At 47.9% G+C, this 21,613-nt stretch overlaps 1 protein-coding gene across 1 annotated transcript in view; it reads left to right on the top strand.

The window, feature by feature from the left end:
* The window catches only part of LOC116367845 (serine/threonine-protein kinase Nek11-like), a 34,592-nt gene extending 18,777 nt beyond the window's left edge, over window positions 1-15,815 (top strand). Inside the window, exons 6-11 of the mRNA XM_031819014.1 lie at window positions 409-558; window positions 739-817; window positions 9,099-9,184; window positions 13,517-13,636; window positions 15,222-15,315; window positions 15,648-15,815. Of these exons, the coding sequence (XP_031674874.1) occupies window positions 409-558; window positions 739-817; window positions 9,099-9,184; window positions 13,517-13,636; window positions 15,222-15,315; window positions 15,648-15,815 (697 nt within the window). The remainder of the gene's footprint in view (window positions 1-408; window positions 559-738; window positions 818-9,098; window positions 9,185-13,516; window positions 13,637-15,221; window positions 15,316-15,647) is intronic.
* The last annotated feature ends 5,798 nt before the right edge of the window (window positions 15,816-21,613 follow it).

Raw genomic sequence — 21,613 nt, 5'->3', positions numbered from 1 at the left:
GGAAGGACAGTTTTGATACAGTAGGGGACCTTATCACTGCTCAGATGGATGGGGACCTCAAAGGTTACCTCAACTGGCACCGACTGTTCCATACGACTGGACTTCAGGTCAGGACCAGTGGATCCTGGTGCAGTTGTATCCTTAACCAATACAGGTGTACCCAGAGGTGTTGATGATATCACTACCATTGTGAACTGTGTTGGCTGATTGTGTGTGTGTGTGTGTGTGTGTGTGTGTGTGTGTGTGTGTGTGTGTGTGTGTGTGTGTGTGTGTGTGTGTGTTTCAGGGCCATAGGCTGTATCCTGTATGAGATGTGTTGGCTGATTGTGTGTGTGTGTGTGTTTCAGGGCCATAGGCTGTATCCTGTATGAGATGTGTTGGCTGATTGTGTGTGTGTGTGTGTTTCAGGGCCATAGGCTGTATCCTGTATGAGATGTGTTGCCTGTCACACGCTTTTGAAGGACACAACTTTTTGTCAGTTGTGATGAAGATAGTGGAGGGAGAAACCCCCAGACTGACAGCCAGATACTCTCTGGAGCTCAACACACTCATGCAAAGGTGAGAAGGCATTAGCCGGAGAATGTAAGGGTCAACTCAGTAACACATAGGTCAGAGTTCAATCCTCTCACATTGTGCTTCAACGTGTACAAAAAGGATAATACAGGATAAAGAGTGTCTTACCCGCCTTCAAACCCGAACCCTTAACTTATCCAGAACCATGTGCTGTCTCTCTTTTAGGATGCTGGAGAAAACCCCATCATCCAGGCTCTCTGCTGCAGAAGCTCTGAAGACAAAATTCATTGAGGACAGTATGCAGGTTATACCTATCCTGGAAACATAACACATATCACAGCAATATAAATACTTCCTAAGGCTGATTGATTGGTTGATTCTTTGGGGTGGCTCCAAAGGTCAAATGGGCGGAGCTATGGTACCAGAATCACAGACTAATCAAACCTACTGGCTGGTTGGATTTACTCAATGTTAAATTGACTTCCTGTCATAGTTCACTTTTTTCCACAGCACATTTTCTGTGTTCATAACCTTTTCTACCATGACAGGTTAGAAAGTCAGAATTTCATCTGTCATCCACATTCTTACTGACAATACACACACACACACACACACACACACACACACACACACACACACACACACACACACACACACACACACACACACACATACAGTCAATGAAGCGTAAAGCCAGCTAAGCTCATGTGAGATGTCAAATAATGTACTGTATCTGAAGCATGTACAGTGCCTTTGGAAAGTATTCAGATTCCTTGACTTTTTCCACATTTTGTTAGGTTACAGCCTTATTCTCTTATTATTCTTTTCCCCCTCATCAATCTACACACAATACCCCATAATGAAAAAGCAAAAATAGGTTTTTAGATGTTTTTGCTAATTTATAAAAAATAAATATATATTTTTTACATAAGTATTCAGACCCTTTACTCAGTACTTCGTTGAAGCACCTTTGGCAGTGATTACAGCCTCGAGTCTTCTTGGGTATGACACTACAAGCTTGGCACACCTGTATTTGGGGAGTTTCTCTTATTCTTCTCTGCAGATCCTCTCAAGCTCTGTCAGGATGGATGGGAATGTTGCTGCACAGCTATTTTCATGTCTCTCCAGAGATGTTTGATCGGGTTCAAGTCCAGGCTCTGGCTGGGCCACTCAAGGACATTCAGAGACTTGTCCCGAAGCTGTTGGCTGTGTGCTGTGTGCTTAGGGTCGTTGTCCTGTTGGGAGGTGAACTGTTGTCCTGTTGGGAGGTGAACTGTTGTCCTGTTGGGAGGTGAACTGTTGTCCTGTTGGGAGGTGAACTGTTGTCCTGTTGGGAGGTGAACTGTTGTCCTGTTAGGAGTGCTCCGGAACAGGTTTTCATCAAGGATCTCTCTGTATTTTACTAATTTCATCTCTGCCTCGATCTTGACAAGTCTCCCAGTCCTTGCCGCTGAAAAACATCCCCACTGCATGATGCTGCCACCATCATACTTCACCATAGGGATGGTGCTAGGTTTCCTCCAGACGTGATACTTGGTATTCAGGTCAAAGAGTTGGTTTCATCAGACCAGAGAATGTTGTTTCTCATGGTCTAAGAGTCTTTAGGTGCCTTTTGTCAAACTCCAAGCGGCTGTCATGTGCCTTTTACTGAGGTGTGGCTTTCGTTTGGCCAGTCTACCATAAAGGCCTGATTGGTGGAGTGCTGCAGAAATGGTTGTCCTTCTGGAAGGTTCTCCCATCTCCACAGAGGAACTCTAGAGCTCTGTCAGAGTGACCATTGGGTTCTTGGTCACCTCCCTGACCAAGGCCCTTCTTCCCCGATTGTTCTTGGGGACCTTCAATGCTGCAGAAATTTTTTGGTACTCTTCCTCAGATCTGTGCCTCGACACAATCCTAACTTGGAGCTCTACTGACAATTCCTTCGACCTCATGGCTTGGTTTTGCTCTGACATGCACTGTCAAATGTGGAACCTTATATAGACAGGTTTATGCCTTTCCAAAACATCCGATCAATTGAATTTCACCAATGCGGACTCCAATCAAGTTATAGAAACATGTCAAGGATGAGCAATGGGAAACAGGATGCACCTGAGCTCAATTTAGAGTCTCATAGCAAAGGGTCTAAATACTTTTGTAAATAAGGCATTTCTTTTTTCATTTTTTCATTATGAAGTATTGTGTGTAGATAGCTGAAGTTGTTTTTTCATTATGGAGTATTGTGTGTAGATAGCTGAAGTAGTTTTTTTCATTATGGAGTATTGTGTGTAGATAGCTGAAGTTGTTTTTCTTTCATCCATTTTAGAATCAGGCTGTAATGTCACAAAATGTGGAAAAAGTCAAGGGGTCTGAATACTTTTCGAAGGCCCCGTATGTAAATGTACACATTACGTGGATACACATCTGGTGGTCTGTGTTTAGTTTCTGCCTTGTGCAGTATGGTAACCTGACTGTACATGATGTATTCTGTTCAGCTTTCTTTCTGTCAGCACTGCATTTATGCATTGCATTTCTCTCTAACACCTATGGCTGAGTGTACATGTAAAGTATATGTATAAGTATATGATGTGGCTATCCCCTTTTATGTCTGTATGCTAGCCTGACACTGTTGTGTCTCCTTCTCAGTGAACATGGTAATTGGTGTTGCCTGGCTGTTCTGTGTTGACATAAAACACAATGGTTCTTTGATGTCTCTTTTAATCTCCTACTCCTCCTCCTCCTCCTCCACATCTTCTCCATCTCTCCCTCCAGCTCCTCCATCTCTCCCTCCTCCATCTCTCCCTCCAGTTCCTCCATCTCTCACTCCTCCATCTCTCCCTCCTCCATCTCTTCCCCCTCCTCCTCCATCTCTCCTCCATCTCTCCCTCCAGTTCCTCCATCTCTCAATCCTCCATCTCTCCCTCCTCCATCTCTCCCTCCAGTTCCTCCATCTCTCCCTCCAGTTCCTCCATCTCTCCATCCAGCTCCATCTCTCCCTCCTCCATCTCTCCCTCCAGTTCTCCATCTCTCCCCTCCTCCATCTCTCTCTCCAGTTCCTCCATCTCTCCCTCCAGCTCCATCTCTCCTTCCTCCATATCTCCTCCATCTCTCCCTCCTCCATATCTCCTCCATCTCTCCCCCTCCTCCTCATCTCTCCTCCATCTCTCTCTCCATCTCTCCATCTCCTCCTCCTCCTCCTCCTCCTCCTCCTCCTCCATCTCTCCCACCTCCATCTCTCCCTCCTCCATTTCTCCTCATCTTTCTCCCCCTCCTCCATCTCTCTTCCTCTCATCTCTCCTCCATCTCGCCTCTTCCTCCTCCTCCTCTTCCTCCTCCCATCTCTCTCTCCTCCATCTCGCGCCTCCGCCTCCTCCGTCTCTCCTCCTCCATAATCTCCTCCATCTCTCCCTCCACTTCCCACCATCTCACCTCCATCTCTCCTCCTCCATCTCTCCCTCCAGCTCCATCTCTCCTTCCTCCATATCTCCTCCTCCATCTCTCCCTCCTCCATATCTCCTCCATCTCTCCCCCCTCCTGCCTCCATCTCTCCTCCATCTCTCTCTCCATCTCTCCTCCTCCTCCTCCATCTCCCCACCTCCCATCCTCTCCCTCCTCCATTTCTCCCTCATCTTTCTCCCCCTCCTCCATCTCTCTTCCTCCATCTCTCCTCCATCCTCCTCTCTCCTCCCTCCTGCTTCCTCCTGCATCTCTCTCATCCTCCATCTCGTACTGCCCTCCGCCTCCTCCGTCTCTCCTCCTCCATATCCCTCCATCTCCTCCATCTCTCACCTCCACTTCCCCCTCTCTCCTCCATCTCTCCTCCACCATATCATTCCCTCCACTTCCTCCATTTCTCTCTCCATCTCTCCTCCATCTCTCCTTCACCATCTCTCCTCCACTTCCTCCATTTCTCCCTCCATCTCTCCTCCTCCATCCTCTGCTCCGTCCATCTCTCTTTCCTCCTCCTCTATCTCTCATCCTCCATCTCTCCCTCCGCTTCCTCCATCTCTCCCTCCATCTCTCCTCCTCCATCTCTCCCCCCTACTCCATCTCTCCTCCTCCATCTCTCCTCTTCTATCTCTCCTCCTCCATCTCTCCCCCTACTCCATCTCTCCTCCTCCATCTCTCCTCTTCTATCTCTCCTCCTCCATCTCTCCCCCTATCCATCTCTCCACCTCCATCTCTCCCTCCATCTCTCCTCCTCTATCTCTCCTACACCATCTCTCCTACACCATTTCTCCTACTCCATCTCTCCTCCTCCTCCTCTCTCCCTCTCCCTCCTCATCCATCTCTCCTACTCCATCTCTCCTCCCTCCTCCTCTCCCTCTCCCTCTCCTCCTCATCTCTCCCCCTACTCCATCTCTCCTCCCTCCTCCTCTATCTCTCCTACACCATCTCTCCTACTCCATCTCTCCTCCCTCCTCCTCTCCCTCCCCCTCCTCATCTCTCCCCCTACTCCATCTCTCCTCCTCCTCCTCTAATCTCTCCTACAACCATCTCTCCTACTGCCATCTCTCCTCCCTCCTCCTCTCCCTCTCCCTCCTCATCTCTCCCCTACTCCATCTCTCCACCTCCATCTCTCCCTCCATCTCTCCTCCTCTATCTCTCCTACACCATCTCTCCTACACCATCTCTCCTACTCCATCTCTCCTCCCTCCTCCTCTCCCTCTCCCTCCTCATCTCTCCCCCCTACTCCATCTCTCCACCTCCATCTCTCCCTCCATCTCTCCTCCTCTATCTCTCCTACACCATCTCTCCTACACCATCTCTCCTACTCCATCTCTCCTCCTCCTCCTCTCCTCTCCCTCCTCATCCATCTCTCCCCCCTACATCCATCTCTCCCCCTCCTCCTCTCCCTCTCCCTCCTCATGCCATCTCTCCCCCCTACTCCATCTCTCCTCCCTCCTCCTCTATCTCTCCTACACCATCTCTCCTACTCCATCTCTCCTCCCTCCTCCTCTCCCTCTCCCTCCTCATCTCTCCCCCCTACTCCATCTCTCCACCTCCATCTCTCCCTCCATCTCTCCTCCTCTATCTCTCCTACACCATCTCTCCTACACCATCTCTCCTACTCCATCTCTCCTCCCTCCTCCTCTCCCTCTCCCTCCTCATCTCTCCCCCTACTCCATCTCTCCACCTCCATCTCTCCCTCCATCTCTCCTCCTCTATCTCTCCTACACCATCTCTCCTAACACCATCTCTCCTCATCCATCTCTCCTCCCTCCTCCTCTCCCTCTCCCTCCTCATCCATCTCTCCCCCCTACTCCATCTCTCCTCCCTCCTCCTCTCCCTCTCCCTCCTCATCTCTCCCCCCTACTCCATCTCTCCACCTCCATCTCTCCCTCCATCTCTCCTCCTCTATCTCTCCTACACCATCTCTCCTACACCATCTCTCTCATCCTCTCTCCTCCCTCCTCCTCTCCCTCTCCCTCCTCATCCATCTCTCCCCCCTACTCCATCTCTCCTCCCTCCTCCTCTCCCTCTCCCTCCTACTCCATCTCTCCTCCCTCCTCCTCTCCCTCTCCCTCCTACTCCATCTCTCCTCCCTCCTCCTCTCCCTCTCTCCTCCCTCTCCCTCCTACTCCATCTCTCCTCCCTCCTCCTCTCCCTCTCCCTCCTCATCTCTCCCCCCTACTCCATCTCTCCACCTCCATCTCTCCCTCCATCGCTCCTCCTCTATCTCTCCTACACCATCTCTCCTACACCATCTCTCCTCATCCATCTCTCCTCCCTCCTCCTCTCCCTCTCCCTCCTCATCCATCTCTCCCCCCTACTCCATCTCTCCTCCCTCCTCCTCTCCCTCTCCCTCCTACTCCATCTCTCCTCCCTCCTCCTCTCCCTCTCCCTCCTACTCCATCTCTCCTCCTCCTCCTCTCCCTCTCTCCTCCCTCTCCCTCCTACTCCATCTCTCCTCCCTCCTCCTCTCCCTCTCTCCTCCCGCTCCCCTCCTACTCCATCTCTCCTCCCTACTCCATCTCTCCTCCCTCCTCCTCTCCCTCTCCCTCCTCATCCATCTCTCCCCCCTACTCCATCTCTCCTCCTCCTCCTCTCCCTCTCCCTCCTACTCCATCCTCCTCCCTCCTCCTCTCCCTCTCCCTCCTACTCCATCTCTCCTCCCTCCTCCTCTCCCTCTCTCCTCCCTCTCCCTCCTACTCCATCTCTCCTCCTCTCCCCTCTCCCTCCTACTCCATCTCTCCTCCCTCCTCCTCTCCCTCTCCCTCCTACTCCATCTCTCCTCCCTCCTCCTCTCCCTCTCCCTCCTACTCCATCTCTCCTCCCTCCTCCTCTCCCTCTCCCTCCTCATCTCTCCCCCCTACTCCATCTCTCCACCTCCATCTCTCCCTCCATCGCTCCTCCTCTATCTCTCCTACACCATCTCTCCTACACCATCTCTCCTCATCCATCTCTCCTCCCTCCTCCTCTCCCTCTCCCTCCTCATCCATCTCTCCCCCCTACTCCATCTCTCCTCCCTCCTCCTCTCCCTCTCCCTCCTACTCCATCTCTCCTCCCTCCTCCTCTCCCTCTCCCTCCTACTCCATCTCTCCTCCCTCCTCCTCTCCCTCTCTCCTCCCTCTCCCTCCTACTCCATCTCTCCTCCCTCCTCCTCTCCCTCTCTCCTCCCGCTCCCTCCTACTCCATCTCTCCTCCCTACTCCATCTCTCCTCCCTCCTCCTCTCCCTCTCCCTCCTCATCCATCTCTCCCCCCTACTCCATCTCTCCTCCCTCCTCCTCTCCCTCTCCCTCCTACTCCATCTCTCCTCCCTCCTCCTCTCCCTCTCCCTCCTACTCCATCTCTCCTCCCTCCTCCTCTCCCTCTCTCCTCCCTCTCCCTCCTACTCCATCTCTCCTCCTCTCCCTCTCCCTCCTACTCCATCTCTCCTCCCTCCTCCTCTCCCTCTCCCTCCTACTCCATCTCTCCTCCCTCCTCCTCTCCCTCTCTCCTCCCTCTCCCTCCTACTCCATCTCTGCTCCCTCCTCCTCTCCCTCTCCCTCCTCATCTCTCCTCCCTCCTCCTCTCCCTCTCCCTCCTACTCCATCTCTCCTCCCTCCTCCTCTCCCTCTCCCTCCTACTCCATCTCTCCTCCCTCCTCCTCTCCCTCTCTCCTCCCTCTCCCTCCTACTCCATCTCTCCTCCCTCCTCCTCTCCCTCTCCCTCCTCATCCATCTCTCCCTCTATTTCTATTCAGGGTGTGGCGTGACTGGTGTTATTTTTCCAAGTTTCCAAGTTTCTTCTATTGTCCTGTGAATATTCTCCCTCCCTCCCTCTCCCTCTCCCCCCAGTGGTTTACCCTTCATGTCCCCCACTCCTCTCTCCTCCCTCTCCCTCTCCCCCCAGTGGTTTACCCTTCATGTCCCCCTCTCCTCTCTCCTTCCTCTCCCTCTCCCCCCAGTTGTTTACCCTCCATGTCCCCCTCTCCTCTCTCCTCCCTCTCCCTCTCCCCCCAGTGGTTTACCCTCCATGTCCCTCTTCTCTTGTTGACAGATTTCAGTGAGAGAATAAGGGACATAGAGATAGGGCACCACCCTCTATTATGCTGAAAGCATAATAAAGAGAAAGAGGGAAAGAGTGGAAGGGAAAGAGTGGAAGGGAGAGAGAGAGAGAGAGAGAGAGAGAGAGAGAGAGAGAGAGAGAGAGTATATGTGTGTCGTCCAACGTGACTTGCCTGGTTAAATAAAGGTTTAAAAAAAAGACATGAAGAATGAACACTGGCTCCTCAGTTTAGCGCAATGTGGCTGCATCAGGACAGAGCGATTTTTAAGCATTTACGTAAACACACACTAATATTGCCAGAGAGAGAGAGAGAGAGAGAAGTAAACATATCAACGATGGTGAAGTAAGACAAGGATATACTAGTCTGTGTGTAATAAAGCAATAATATTGATAATGTTAACCTTGATCTCACTCTTTCTTTTCTCTCTCTTTTACTCTCACTCTCTTTCCCCCTCTCTTTCTTTTTCTCTGTCTCACTCACTCTCTTTCCCCCTCTCTTTCTTTTCTCTGTCTCACTCACTCTCTTTCCCCCTCTCTTTCTTTTTCTCTGTCTCACTCACTCTCTTTCCCCCTCTCTTTCTTTTCTCTGTCTCACTCACTCTCTTTCCCCCTCTCTTTCTTTTCTCTGTCTCACTCACTCTCTTTCCCCCTCTCTTTCTTTTCTCTGTCTCACTCACTCTCTTTCCCCCTCTCTTTCTTTTCTCTGTCTCACTCACTCTCTTTCCCCCTCTCTTTCTTTTCTCTGTCTCACTCACTCTCTTTCCCCCTCTCTTTCTTTTCTCTGTCTCACTCACTCTCTTTCCCCCTCTCTTTCTTTTTCTCTGTCTCACTCACTCTCTTTCCCCCTCTCTTTCTTTTCTCTGTCTCACTCACTCTCTTTCCCCCTCTCTTTCTTTTCTCTGTCTCACTCACTCTCTTTCCCCCTCTCTTTCTTTTCTCTGTCTCACTCACTCTCTTTCCCCCTCTCTTTCTTTTCTCTGTCTCACTCACTCTCTTTCCCCCTCTCTTTCTTTTCTCTGTCTCACTCACTCTCTTTCCCCCTCTCTTTCTTTTCTCTGTCTCACTCACTCTCTTTCCCCCTCTCTTTCTTTTTCTCTGTCTCACTCACTCTCTACAGATCTTAAAACACAAGTTCTGTAGTCTGACACTGAGAGACAAGACATCATCTGGAGAAAGAGACGCAGCACAGATATTGAAAGCGGTGTAAGGACATGCTCAATATACTGTATGGTTGTCTGTAGTTTGGGTTATTAAGAAGGAAGAGGGAGAACTACAACCACTATCATCCTCAGACATGAAGAATGAATACTGGCTCCTCAGTTTAGAGCTACGTGGCTGCAGTTACACACCACTATCATCCTCAGACATGAAGAATGAACACTGGCTCCTCAGTTTAGAGCTACGCGGCTGCAGTTACACACCACTATCATCCTCAGACATGAAGAATGAACACTGGCTCCTCAGTTTAGAGCTACGTGGCTGCAGTTACACACCACTATCATCCTCAGACATGAAGAATCTGTTGTTCTGCCCCTGAACAGGCAGTTAACCCACTGTTCCAAGGCCGTCATTGAAAATAAGAATTTGTTCTTAACTGACTTGCCTGGTTAAATAAAGGTAAAAAAAAGACATGAAGAATGAACACTGGCTCCTCAGTTTAGCGCAATGTGGCTGCATCAGGACAGAGCGATTTTTAAGCATTTACGCAAACACACACTAATATTGCCATACTCTGTCCCTCTCCATAACCCCCTTTTCTCTCACTCTCTGTCTGTCTCTTTCTCTCTCACTTCCTCTCTCTCTCTCGCTCTCTCTCTCACTTCCTCACACTCACATTTTCTCACTCACTCAGACATGGAAATCCCAGTTAGTAGCAGCTGTCTCTTAAACAAACCAGACCGTCACTGATTCAAACTGGCACCAATCAGGGAAGGTGCCTGTCATCATTAGCTTAGCTGGCCACACACTCTCCTATATGTTAGAGTAGCCAGGTGTAACATGCTGCAGAGAAAGACCAGATTAGGTCTAGGTCTTAGCAATAGCCACACCCATCTCTTTAGGATTGACACGATCATGTAATTTGTTGCCTGACAGACTGCATCTGTAATGACTTGCCAAGGTGCCTTGGTAGCATGTGGACAATGTGATATGGTTGTGAGAAATGGTGATTAACTTGGGATCATGGATGATATGATTCTCTGATCTGATGTTATGCTTATTAACTGGTCAGTGACATGATCATGTTATTCCACTTTTCATATACTTACCCTGATGACTTGTCCAATGGAATTCTACACACCTTATAGTTAGAGTTGTGGTTGAAGCCAGGGTTATGGTTGAACTGGGATGTGGACATGGAGCCAGGTTTAGGGTTGGGTCTAAGGTTAGGGTTGAACCAGGATGTGGACATGGAGCTAGGTTTAGGTTTGTGTCTAAGGTTATGGTTGAACTGGGATGTGGACATGAAGCTAGGTTTAGGGTTGGGTCTAAGGTTAGGGTTGAACTGGGATGTGGACATGGAGCTAAGTTTAGGGTTGGGTCTAAGGTTATGGTTGAACTGGGATGTGGACATGGAGCTAGGTTTAGGGTTGGGTCAGGATGTGGACATGGAGTTGGTTTAGGGTTGGGTCTAAGGTTAGGGTTGAACTGGGATGTGGACATGGAGCTAGGTTTAGGGTTGGGTCAGGATGTGGACATGGAGTTGGTTTAGGGTTGGGTCTAAGGTTAGGGTTGAACTGGGATGTGGACATGGAGCTAGGTTTAGGGTTGGGTCAGGATGTGGACATGGAGTTGGTTTAGGGTTGGGTCTAAGGTTAGGGTTGAACTGGGATGTGGACATGAAGCTGTGGTTAGGGTTGGGTCTAAGGTTAGGGTTGAGCTGGTATGTGGACATGAAGCTGTGGTTAGGGTTGGGTCTAAGGTTATGGTTGAACTGGGATGTGGACATGGAGCTAGGTTTAGGGTTGGGTCAGGATGTGGACATGGAGTTGGTTTAGGGTTGGGTCTAAGGTTAGGGTTGAACTGGGATGTGGACATGAAGCTAGGTTTAGGGTTGTTTGAATTTTTTTATTTAACCTTTATTTAACTAGGCAAGTCAGTTAAGAACAAATTCTTATTTACAATGACGGCCTACCCTGGCAAACCCTCACCCGGACTACGCTGGTCCAATTGTGCTCCGCCCTATGGGACTCCGAAATCACGGCAGGTTGTGATACAGCCTGGAATCAAACCAGGGTCTGTAGTGATGCCTCTAGCACTGAGATGCAGTGCCTTAGACCGTTGCGCCACTCGAGAGCCCCGGGTTAGGGTTGAGCTGGTATGTGGACATGAAGCTGGGGTTAGGGTTGGGTCTAAGGTTAGGGTTGAACTGGGATGTGGACATGAAGCTGTGGTTAGGGTTGGGTCTAAGGTTAGGGTTGAGCTGGTATGTGGACATGAAGCTGTGGTTAGGGTTGGGTCTAAGGTTAGGGTTGAGCTGGTATGTGGACATGAAGCTGTGGTTAAGGTTGGGTCTAAGGTTAGGGTTGAGCTGGTATGTGGACATGAAGCTGTGGTTAGGGTTGGGTCTAAGGTTAGGGTTGAGCTGGTATGTGGACATGAAGCTGTGGTTAGGGTTGGGTCTAAGGTTAGGGTTGAGCTGGTATGTGGACATGAAGCTGTGGTTAGGGTTGAGTCTAAGGTTAGGGTTGAGCTGGTATGCGGACATGAAGCTGTGGTTAGGGTTGGGTCTAAGGTTAGGGTTGAGCTGGTATGCGGACATGGAGCTGTGGTTAGGGTTGGGTCTAAGGTTAGGGTTGAGCTGGTATGTAGACATGAAGCTGTGGTTAGGGTTGGGTCTAAGGTTAGGGTTGAGCTGGTATGCGGACATGGAGCTGGGGTTAGGGTTGGGTCTAAGGTTAGGGTTGAGCTGGTATGTGGACATGAAGCTGTGGTTAGGGTTGGGTCTAAGGTTAGGGTTGAGCTGGTATGCGGACATGGAGCTGTGGTTAGGGTTGGGTCTAAGGTTAGGGTTGAGCTGGTATGCGGACATGAAGCTGTGGTTAGGGTTGGGTCTAAGGTTAGGGTTGAGCTGGTATGTGGACATGGAGCTGTGGTTAGGGTTGGGTCTAAGGTTAGGGTTGAGCTGGTATGCGGACATGGAGCTGTGGTTAGGGTTGGGTCTAAGGTTAGGGTTGAGCTGGTATGTGGACATGAAGCTGTGGTTAGGGTTGGGTCTAAGGTTAGGGTTGAGCTGGTATGCGGACATGGAGCTGTGGTTAGGGTTGGGTCTAAGGTTAGGGTTGAGCTGGTATGTGGACATGGAGCTGTGGTTAGGGTTGGGTCTAAGGTTAGGGTTGAGCTGGTATATGGACATGGAGCTGTGGTTAGGGTTGGGTCTAAGGTTAGGGTTGAGCTGGTATGCGGACATGGAGCTGGGGTTAGGGTTGGGTCTAAGGTTAGGGTTGAGCTGGTATGCGGACATGGAGCTGGGGTTAGGGTTGGGTCTAAGGTTAGGGTTGAGCTGGTATGCGGACATGGAGCTGGGGTTAGGGTTGGGTCTAAGGTTAGGGTTGAGCTGGTATGCGGACATGGAGCTGGGGTTAGGGTTGGGTCTAAGGTTAGGGTTGAGCTGGTATGCGGACATGAAGCTGGGGTTAGGGTTGGGTCTAAGGTTAGGGTTGAGCTGGTATGCGGACATGGAGCTGGGGTTAGGGTTGGGTCTAAGGTTAGGGTTGAGCTGGTATGTGGACATGGAGCTGGGGTTAGGGTTGGGTCTAAGGTTAGGGTTGAGCTGGTATGTGGACATGAAGCTGGGGTTAGGGTTGGGTCTAAGGTTAGGGTTGAGCTGGTATGTGGACATGAAGCTGGGGTTAGGGTTCAAATCAAATCAAATGCTTACTTACAAGCAACAATACATTTTTTTGTGTTGCTTAAAATAAAAAAAGAAGAACAACAAAGTAACACAATAAAATAACAATGTGGAGACTATATACAGGGGGTACCGGTACCGAGTCAATGTGTAGGGGTACAGGTTAGTCCAGGTAAATCGAGGTAATATGAGGCTAGGGTTGAACTGGGATGTGCACATGAAGCTAGGTTGAGGGTTAGGCTTTCGGTTAGGTTTAGGCTTAAGGTAAGGGTTTAAGTTATGGTTAGAGGACAGTAGGAGACAAATCTGAATCAGGGCCTCCAATTAGTATTCCACTTGATTAGATCCTCTCTTTCATATGTATATTGTTTATGTCTGATTACTGCCTATCTCACTCTAAATGACCTTGTTACATACATTACATGTTGAAAGAAGTATTTACATCCACATAGGAAGTGACCTACAAAAGGTAAACGCTAGAATTCAATCAAATCCACCACCCTGAGGTGTTTACAGTGCACAGTATCTCTTTTTGCCATGGTAAATTCTAAATCCCATTAAGGCAGCAATTGTTTTTAACAGTGCAGAGGTAATTGTGTGTAGGAGTATCGGACCTCTGACCTATCTTACTCGCCAACGCTCCAGCCCTCCCAACCTCTGACCGTTGCCCTTTGACCTTTGAACAGGCAGAGAAAGGTGCACCTTCAGACACTGAGGGAGAAGTCAGAGCTAGACAGAATGACCCCCAGGGAGAGAATGAGGCTGAGGAAGCTGCAGGCTGCCGACGACAAGGCCAGGAGGCTTAGGTAGGACACCCTTACATACCCTCACAAGTACGCACGCACATGTACACACGCACACACACACACACGCATGTGCACACCACAGTCATTCGGTCCATGACCAGTATAGAGCCTGTGAGGTCCCGTTGGGATTCTTCTGGGGCTGATGCATGGCTGGGTTCCCTTTAAAGATGAAGAGAGTTTTGTGTAAATGCATTCTCCCCTGCCCTAGTTTCCTTGGGCTGAACTGTGTTGGAGACGTGTCTACAGGGAATGATACTGAGAGCCACAGAGGGGTGGTGGATGGGAAGGACAAGAGGCCAGGCAACAGGGCTATTGATGTGCTCTATGGAGTTTCAGCAGGACGCTGATATTATACAAGCCATGACCTTCTCTCTCTCCTCCTCTTCTCTATCTCTTTCTGTGTCTCTCTCTCTCTGTGGGTCTCTATCTACCTGTGTTTCTTTCTCTTTCTATATCCTTCCTCCTCTCTTTCCCACACTCTGTTGTTTCTGGTTGATAACTACAGTGTTATTTAAAGAAATATATATTTTACCTTTATTTAACTAGGCAAGTCAGTTAAGAACAAATTCTTATTTTCAATGACGGCCTAGGAACAGTGGGTTAACTGCCTGTTCAGGGGCAGAACGACAGATTTGTACCTTGTCAGCTCGGGGATTTGAACTTGCAACCTTTCGGTTACTAGTTCAACACTCTAACCACTAGGCTACCCTAAGACCATGAACTCCTAGTCTTAATTATCAACATAACCCACTGCCATCTCACTTTTATACTGCGTTGCATCATTCATCTACAGGTAACTGCCAAAATAAAGGAAACCCCAGCATTGTGTCTTAATAGGGCACTGGGCACCACGAGCCAGAACCGCTTCAATGCACCTTGGTATAGATTCTACAAGTGTCTGAAACTCTTGGAGGGATGCGACACCATTCTTCCACCAGAAATTCCATAATTTGGTGTTTTGTTGATGGTGGTGGAAAACGCTGTCTCAGGCTCCGTTCCAGAATCTCCCATAAGTGTTTAATTGGGTTGAGATCTGGTGACTGAGACGGCCATGGCATACGGTTTACATCGTTTTCATACTCATCAAATCATTTAGTGACCACTTGTGTCCTATGGATGGGGTCATTGTCATCCTATGGGGGAATAGCCATGGTAGACGAAATACTTTTTTATACATGCCCTAAGGATGTTTAACTCAGGAACCACACCTGTTTGGAAGCACCTGCTTTCATTATACCTTGTATCCCTCATGATCTCAAGTGTTTCCATTATTTTGGCAGTTACCTGTATATTAAGATATAAAGCAAGGGGTGTGTGGTATATATGGCCAATATACCACGACTAAGGGCTGTTCTTAAGTGGGACGCAATGCGGAGTGCCTGGATACAGCCCGTAACAACAATATACCCATATGCCCATATACCACAAACCCCCGAGGTACCTTATTGCTATTATAAACTGCTTACCAATGTAAAAATAAATGTTTTGTCATACCCGTGGTATACAAGCTGATATACCACAGCTGTCAGTCAATAAGCATTCAGGGCTTAAACCAGCCAATTTATAATATAATGTAACACTACAGGAGACTTGCTGAGGAGAAATACCAGGAAAACCACTTCCGAATGCAGGAGCTGAGGAGCCGCCATTTCGAGAAAGTCAGTTTGGACGTCTTGAATGTAAGAGAGACAGAATTCTAAAAGTTGAATCAAAAGCTCTCTTAGGAAATAATGCATATAATTGGATGAAAAATGTTTTGTTTTTACCCTCTACGACTTTAATTACTTGAATTAACTAATTGTTTAAGTGCAATTAGTAGCCGGTTCTTTGGCCTGAGTTAAATTAAACTCTAAGGGTGTCCCTTCTCCGTGAACCTCGTTTGGTATTCCCTTATGTTCTCATTAGCCAATCACTCGCTAAAAAATAAAAAAAAACATTTGTCTTGTTAAAAAATTTAAAAGATACTTATATGACTAATTGAATTGAAAACTCCATCACTTCCACCCAATAGGAGAGTGCAGGAGATGCAGTCCACCAGACTGCACCAATCACAGCTGAGCACTACCGGTCGCTGGGTTGCTCACAACCAATGGGAAGGCAGCATCAGGACAAGATGCGAATGTCTGAGCCAGTAGGGCGTGGTGAGTATACTTCCTTCTTGTACCTTTTATTTCTGTAAACGATAGGATTATGTTTTTATGCAGTACATCTTGGTTGGCCTGCAGTACATCTTGGTTAGCCTGCAGTACGTCTTGGTTGGCCTGCAGTACGTCTTGGTTGGCCTGCAGTACGTCTTGGTTGGCCTGCAGTACGTCTTGGTTGGCCTGCAGTACGTCTTGGTTGGCCTGCAGTACGTCTTGGTTGGCCTGCAGTACGTCTTGGTTGGCCTGCAGTACGTCTTGGTTGGCCTGCAGTACGTCTTGGTTGGCCTGCAGTACGTCTTGGTTGGCCTGCAGTACGTCTTGGTTGGCCTGCAGTACGTCTTGGTTGGCCTGCAGTACGTCTTGGTTGGCCTGCAGTACGTCTTGGTTGGCCTGCAGTACATCTTGTTTGGCCTGCAATACGTCTTGGTTGGCCTGCAGTACATCTTGGTTGGCCTGCAGTACGTCTTGGTTAGAATGCAGTACGTCTTGGTTGGCCTGCAGTACGTCTTGGTTGGCCTGCAGTACGTCTTGGTTGGCCTGCAGTACGTCTTGGTTGGCCTGCAGTACGTCTTGGTTGGCCTGCAGTACGTCTTGGTTGGCCTGCAGTACGTCTTGGTTGGCCTGCAGTACATCTTGTTTGGCCTGCAATACGTCTTGGTTGGCCTGCAGTACATCTTGGTTGGCCTGCAGTACGTCTTGGTTAGAATGCAGTACGTCTTGGTTGGCCTGCAGTACGTCTTGGTTGGCCTGCAGTACGTCTTGGTTGGCCTGCAGTACGTCTTGGTTGGCCTGCAGTACGTCTTGGTTGGCCTGCAGTACGTCTTGGTTGGCCTGCAGTACCTCTTGGTTAGCCTGCAGTACGTCTTGGTTGGCCTGCAGTGGTCTTGGTTGGCCTGCAGTACGTCTTGGTTGGCCTGCAGTACGTCTTGGTTGGCCTGCAGTACGTCTTGGTTGGCCTGCAGTACGTCTTGGTTGGCCTGCAGTACGTCTTGGTTGGCCTGCAGTACGTCTTGGTTGGCCTGCAGTACGTCTTGGTTGGCCTGCAGTACGTCTTGGTTGGCCTGCAGTACGTCTTGGTTAGCCTGTAGTACATCTTGGTTGGCCTGCAGTACGTCTTGGTTGGCCTGCAGTACGTCTTGGTTGGCCTGCAGTACATCTTGTTTAGCCTGCAGTACATCTTGGTTGGCCTGCAATACATCTTGGTTGGCCTGCAATACATCTTGGTTGGCCTGCAGTACATCTTGGTTGGCCTGCAGAACATCTCGGTTGGCCTGCAGAACATCTCGGTTGGCCTACAGTACATCTCGGTTGGTCTGCAGTACATCTCGGTTAGCCTGCAGTACATCTTGGTTGGTCTGCAGTACATCTTGGTTAGCCTGCAGTACATCTTGGTTAGCCTGCAGTACATCTTGGTTGACCTGCAGTAGATCTTGGTTGATCTGCAGTACATCTTGGTTGGCCTGCAATACATCTTGGTTGGCCTGCAGTACATCTTGGTTGGCCTGCAGAACATCTCGGTTAGCCTGCAGAACATTTCGGTTGGCCTACAGTACATCTTGGTTGGTCTGCAGTACATCTTGGTTAGCCTGCAGTACATCTTGGTTAGCCTGCAGTACATCTTGGTTGACCTGCAGTACATCTTGGTTGACCTGCAGTACATCTTGGTTGGCCTGCAGTACATCTTGGTTGGCCTGCAGTACATCTTGGTTGGCCTGCAGTACATCTTGGTTAGCCTGCAGTACATCTCCCCACCACTGTTTCTATAAAAAGTTGAGGGATGGTGCTGGAGAAAAGTAACTACTCTCAAATTAATAGACAGGGATATAGATCCAAGGACTGATCATCCATGATATCAAAATGATAGTTGTAACCATGTTTTGAGTGTGACGCTCGTCGGTGCATGAAGAAGGAGTGGACCAAAGTGCAGCGTGGTACGTGTTCATGATCATTATTTAAACTGAACACTGAGACAAAATAACAAACTGGACCAAAACAAAACAGTTCTGTCTGGTGCAGAAACACAAAACAGAAAACAACTACCCACAAAACACAGGTGGGAAAAAGCTGCCTAAGTATGATTCTCAATCAGACAACGATAGACAGCTGCCTCTGATTGAGAACCACACCCGGCCAAACACAAAGAAATACAAAACATAGAAAATAAACATAGAATTCCCACCCAAATCACACCCTGACCAAACCAAAATATAGACATAAAAAGCTCTCTAAGGTCAGGGCGTGACATTGAGGCTATACAGTTTTGTTAATATTTATTTTGTTTCCAAACATGAGAGTAAAACAAGCTTATATTTGGTGTTCTGATGGGGTACGACAGTTAAACTAAGATCATGATGCATTTCTAAGATGTATTATTCAAGAATCAATGGATACCATTCATTTATGTAGCAACTGCAACATGTATGTAGCAACATGTATGTAGCAACATGTATGTAGCAACATGTATGTAGCAACTGCAGAAGAGTTTGTTGAAATTAAACCTTATGTAAACCCTGATGAAAATGTTGCTTTGGCAAATTCAAATCTGTTCCCATTTATCCAAGACCACCTTAAACTGTATTATGTGCTTGAATCTTCGCCAAATGTGTTTTTTTCTATTTAACAATACTCAGGCACTCTGGAGGAATACACACTCAGACACGCACACGCACACGCACACACACACACACACACACACACTGTATCTCTGTATCTGTCCACACTGCCAATACAAACATGCCATAATAAACAGCTAAACACCTTGTCTATAAACTGTTGGATCTAGGGAGGTTAGGAGATTATTGTCTGCTGTGCTCTGGGACTGTTATTTAACCTGCGCCCAATCACACGCCCAATCAGGGCCGGCCCCGCGCCCAATCACACACCCAATCAGGGCCGGCCCTTCACCCAATCCTCTCAGATCGGTGAAGACCAGGATGTAAGAATAAGAAAATAGGAGATTTCAACAACTGTTGTACTGTTGCAGCTGTAGTGCCCTTCAGGGTTGGGGTCAGTTTAGTCTCGTGTTGCTACACCTCCAAAATCACGCCATTGTCACGCCTCACATTTTAGGGAAGGTCGACGAGGCCTGGGTAAGTTTGAACTCAAGTGTAGCTGTGGGCAAGTGATTTCAGTTGAAAATAATGTCTGCAATTCACTTTGGGATCCGTCATTAATTTAAATGACTATTCAATATCCAATATTCCTTGGTGGAAAAGCAGTCGAATTTCCAAACCCATAGACCAACCCCCTGCTCAACACTCGTCCCACTTCCACTTCACTGTGGGACCCCCATGGTGGGAGATCCAGAGGGTCCCTGAGATCTCCAATGCCCCAGATTCCCTCATCTCGGCTGGGATCAGAGCCCCTGGTGGCATGAAACCTCTCCTACTCTGACAGACCAGCCATGAGGTAAAGCAGCCCAGGCAGTATCATCAAAGGCTGAGGAGCAGAGTGAACATGCATCACACAGTGTGCAGGGGAGAGTGTAACATAGAGGATGGCTCATAGTAATGGACGGATGGAGTGAATGGAATGGTATCTTCTCTCTCATTCCATTTATTCTGTTCCAGACCGTACTCCCCATTTAAAGTGTCACTAGCCACTACTTTTATAGTACTACACACCTACACACCCTACACACACACACACACACACACACACACACACACACACACACACACACACACACACAACTGCAAGGAGCACACACACACACACACACACACACAACTTCAAGGAGCACACACACACACACACACACAAGGAGCACATATGCAAATAAGAAAGACAAGAGAAAAGTGCTTTGTTATTTTTAGTAAACCACATTAAACCAAATCTCAATGGCCCATTGCCCCCTTTCAACTGTAGACATGGTCTGACATTAAACATCCCTCAAGCAGCCTCACTGGGAAATAAAGGCAAGTATTAGACTCAAATGTGTTAGGAAATAAACATTGAATTATGCATGCCGATGACCTCCGTCCTCAGTATAAATAAACATACAGTATCACTGAGAGCCACAGGCAGTCACAGATGCAACATGCCAACAGGTTTCAACACAGTGTGGTAGGATATAGGGGTGAAATAAGGTTATATTATCTGAGTTTGAGGTCAGATGACAGAGCTCTCTCTCTCTCCCCCTCTCTCTCTCTCTCTGACAGTCCCAATTTGCCCAGTGAAGCACTTTTTCAAAGTCTCAGAACTCTTTGTAGTCGGTCTCAGAGAGTTGCAGAGTCTGTTGGACTGGGAGGGAGGATAGATTGACTGATGGGAGTACCTGGCCCTCTGTAACCTTGGCTGTGGTACTGCTGGTGCAGGAGGCCAAGCGGAGGGCACATGAATGAAACATTCTGGATTACAAAAAACTTCTTTGCATAAGTGATTATTCTGGTCTGGTATTAACATTGCTAATTAAAATCAACGAAGCACTGAATCAGGTGAGATGGGACAGAAACCACTGACAGAAATCGCTATCAGGTTATAAGCACCAGACAGACAGGGTGTGTGTGTGTTTGCGTGTGCAGTTGTGTGTCATTCTCTGTCGTGGAGAGTCTGCCGGCTGGTTGGACTGTGGGATGCCTGGTCATAGGTCACTGATCTGATCTGCTTCAGGCTCTGTTGGACTCACTCTAAGAAAGCCACAAAAGGGAAGGCTTTTAGGAGGCTTATAGTTTGTGTGATGTAATCAGGGTATTGTGTTGTACTAGTGGACTGTAGTTGTATGACTTGACTGAAACATCATTATTTACCTGATTCCTTTATGATACTTTGGTCAATATTTAGAGACCGCTTGTTTTTTTTCTCCATTTCATTCCCTCTCTCTGCCTCTTTATCCCCATTTCATTCTCTGCCTCTTTATCCCCATTTCATTCTCTGTCTCTTTATCTCCATTTCATTCCTTCTGTCTCTTTATCTCAGTTTCATTCCTTCCGTCTCTTTATCTCCATTTCATTCCTGTCTCTATCTCCATTTCATTCCTTCTGTCTCTTTATCTTCATTTCATTCCTCTCTATCTCCATTTCATTCCTTCTGGCTCTTTATCTCCATTTCATTCCTTCCGTCTCTTTATCTCCATTTCATTCCTTCTGGCTCTTTATCTCCATTTCATTCCTTCCGTCTCTTTATCTCCATTTCATTCCTTCCGTCTCTTTATCTCCATTTCATTCCTTCTGGCTCTTTATCTCCATTTCATTCCTTCCGTCTCTTTATCTCCATTTCATTCCTTCTGGCTCTTTATCTCCATTTCATTCCTTCCGTCTCTTTATCTCCATTTCATTCCTTCCGTCTCTTTATCTCAATTTCATTCCTGTCTCTTTATCTCCATTTCATTCCTTCCGTCTCTTTATCTCCATTTCATTCCTTCCGTCTCTTTATCTCCATTTCATTCCTTCCGTCTCTTTATCTCCATTTCATTCCTTCTGTCTTTTTATCTCCATTTCATTCCTTCTGTCTCTTTTTCTCCATTTCATTCCTTCTGTCTTTTTATCTCCATTTCATTCCTTCTGTCTCTTTATCTCCATTTCATTCCTTCTGTCTCTTTATCTCCATTTCATTCCTTCTGTCTCTTTATCTCCATTTCATTCCTTCTGTCTCTTTATCTCCATTTCATTCCTTCTGTCTATTTATCTGCTTCCCCCCATTTTAGTGGTCATATTTCTCAGAAGATATGGTTTTGTCTCGGAGGATTAAGGATAAGTCTTTGGAAAGTGTACAGATTTATATTGGAGATAGTCCCGGTTTGAAATTGAACTTTTGTCTCCAATACCAGTCAACACTGTATATTACAGGCTTCTGTGGTAGATAGGAAAGAAACAATTATTGAAAATGAAATGAA

This window comes from Oncorhynchus kisutch, unplaced genomic scaffold (assembly GCF_002021735.2).
Source record: "Oncorhynchus kisutch isolate 150728-3 unplaced genomic scaffold, Okis_V2 scaffold1780, whole genome shotgun sequence".
Taxonomy (NCBI): domain Eukaryota; kingdom Metazoa; phylum Chordata; class Actinopteri; order Salmoniformes; family Salmonidae; genus Oncorhynchus; species Oncorhynchus kisutch.
This window is presented reverse-complemented; position numbering and strand designations above follow the sequence as displayed.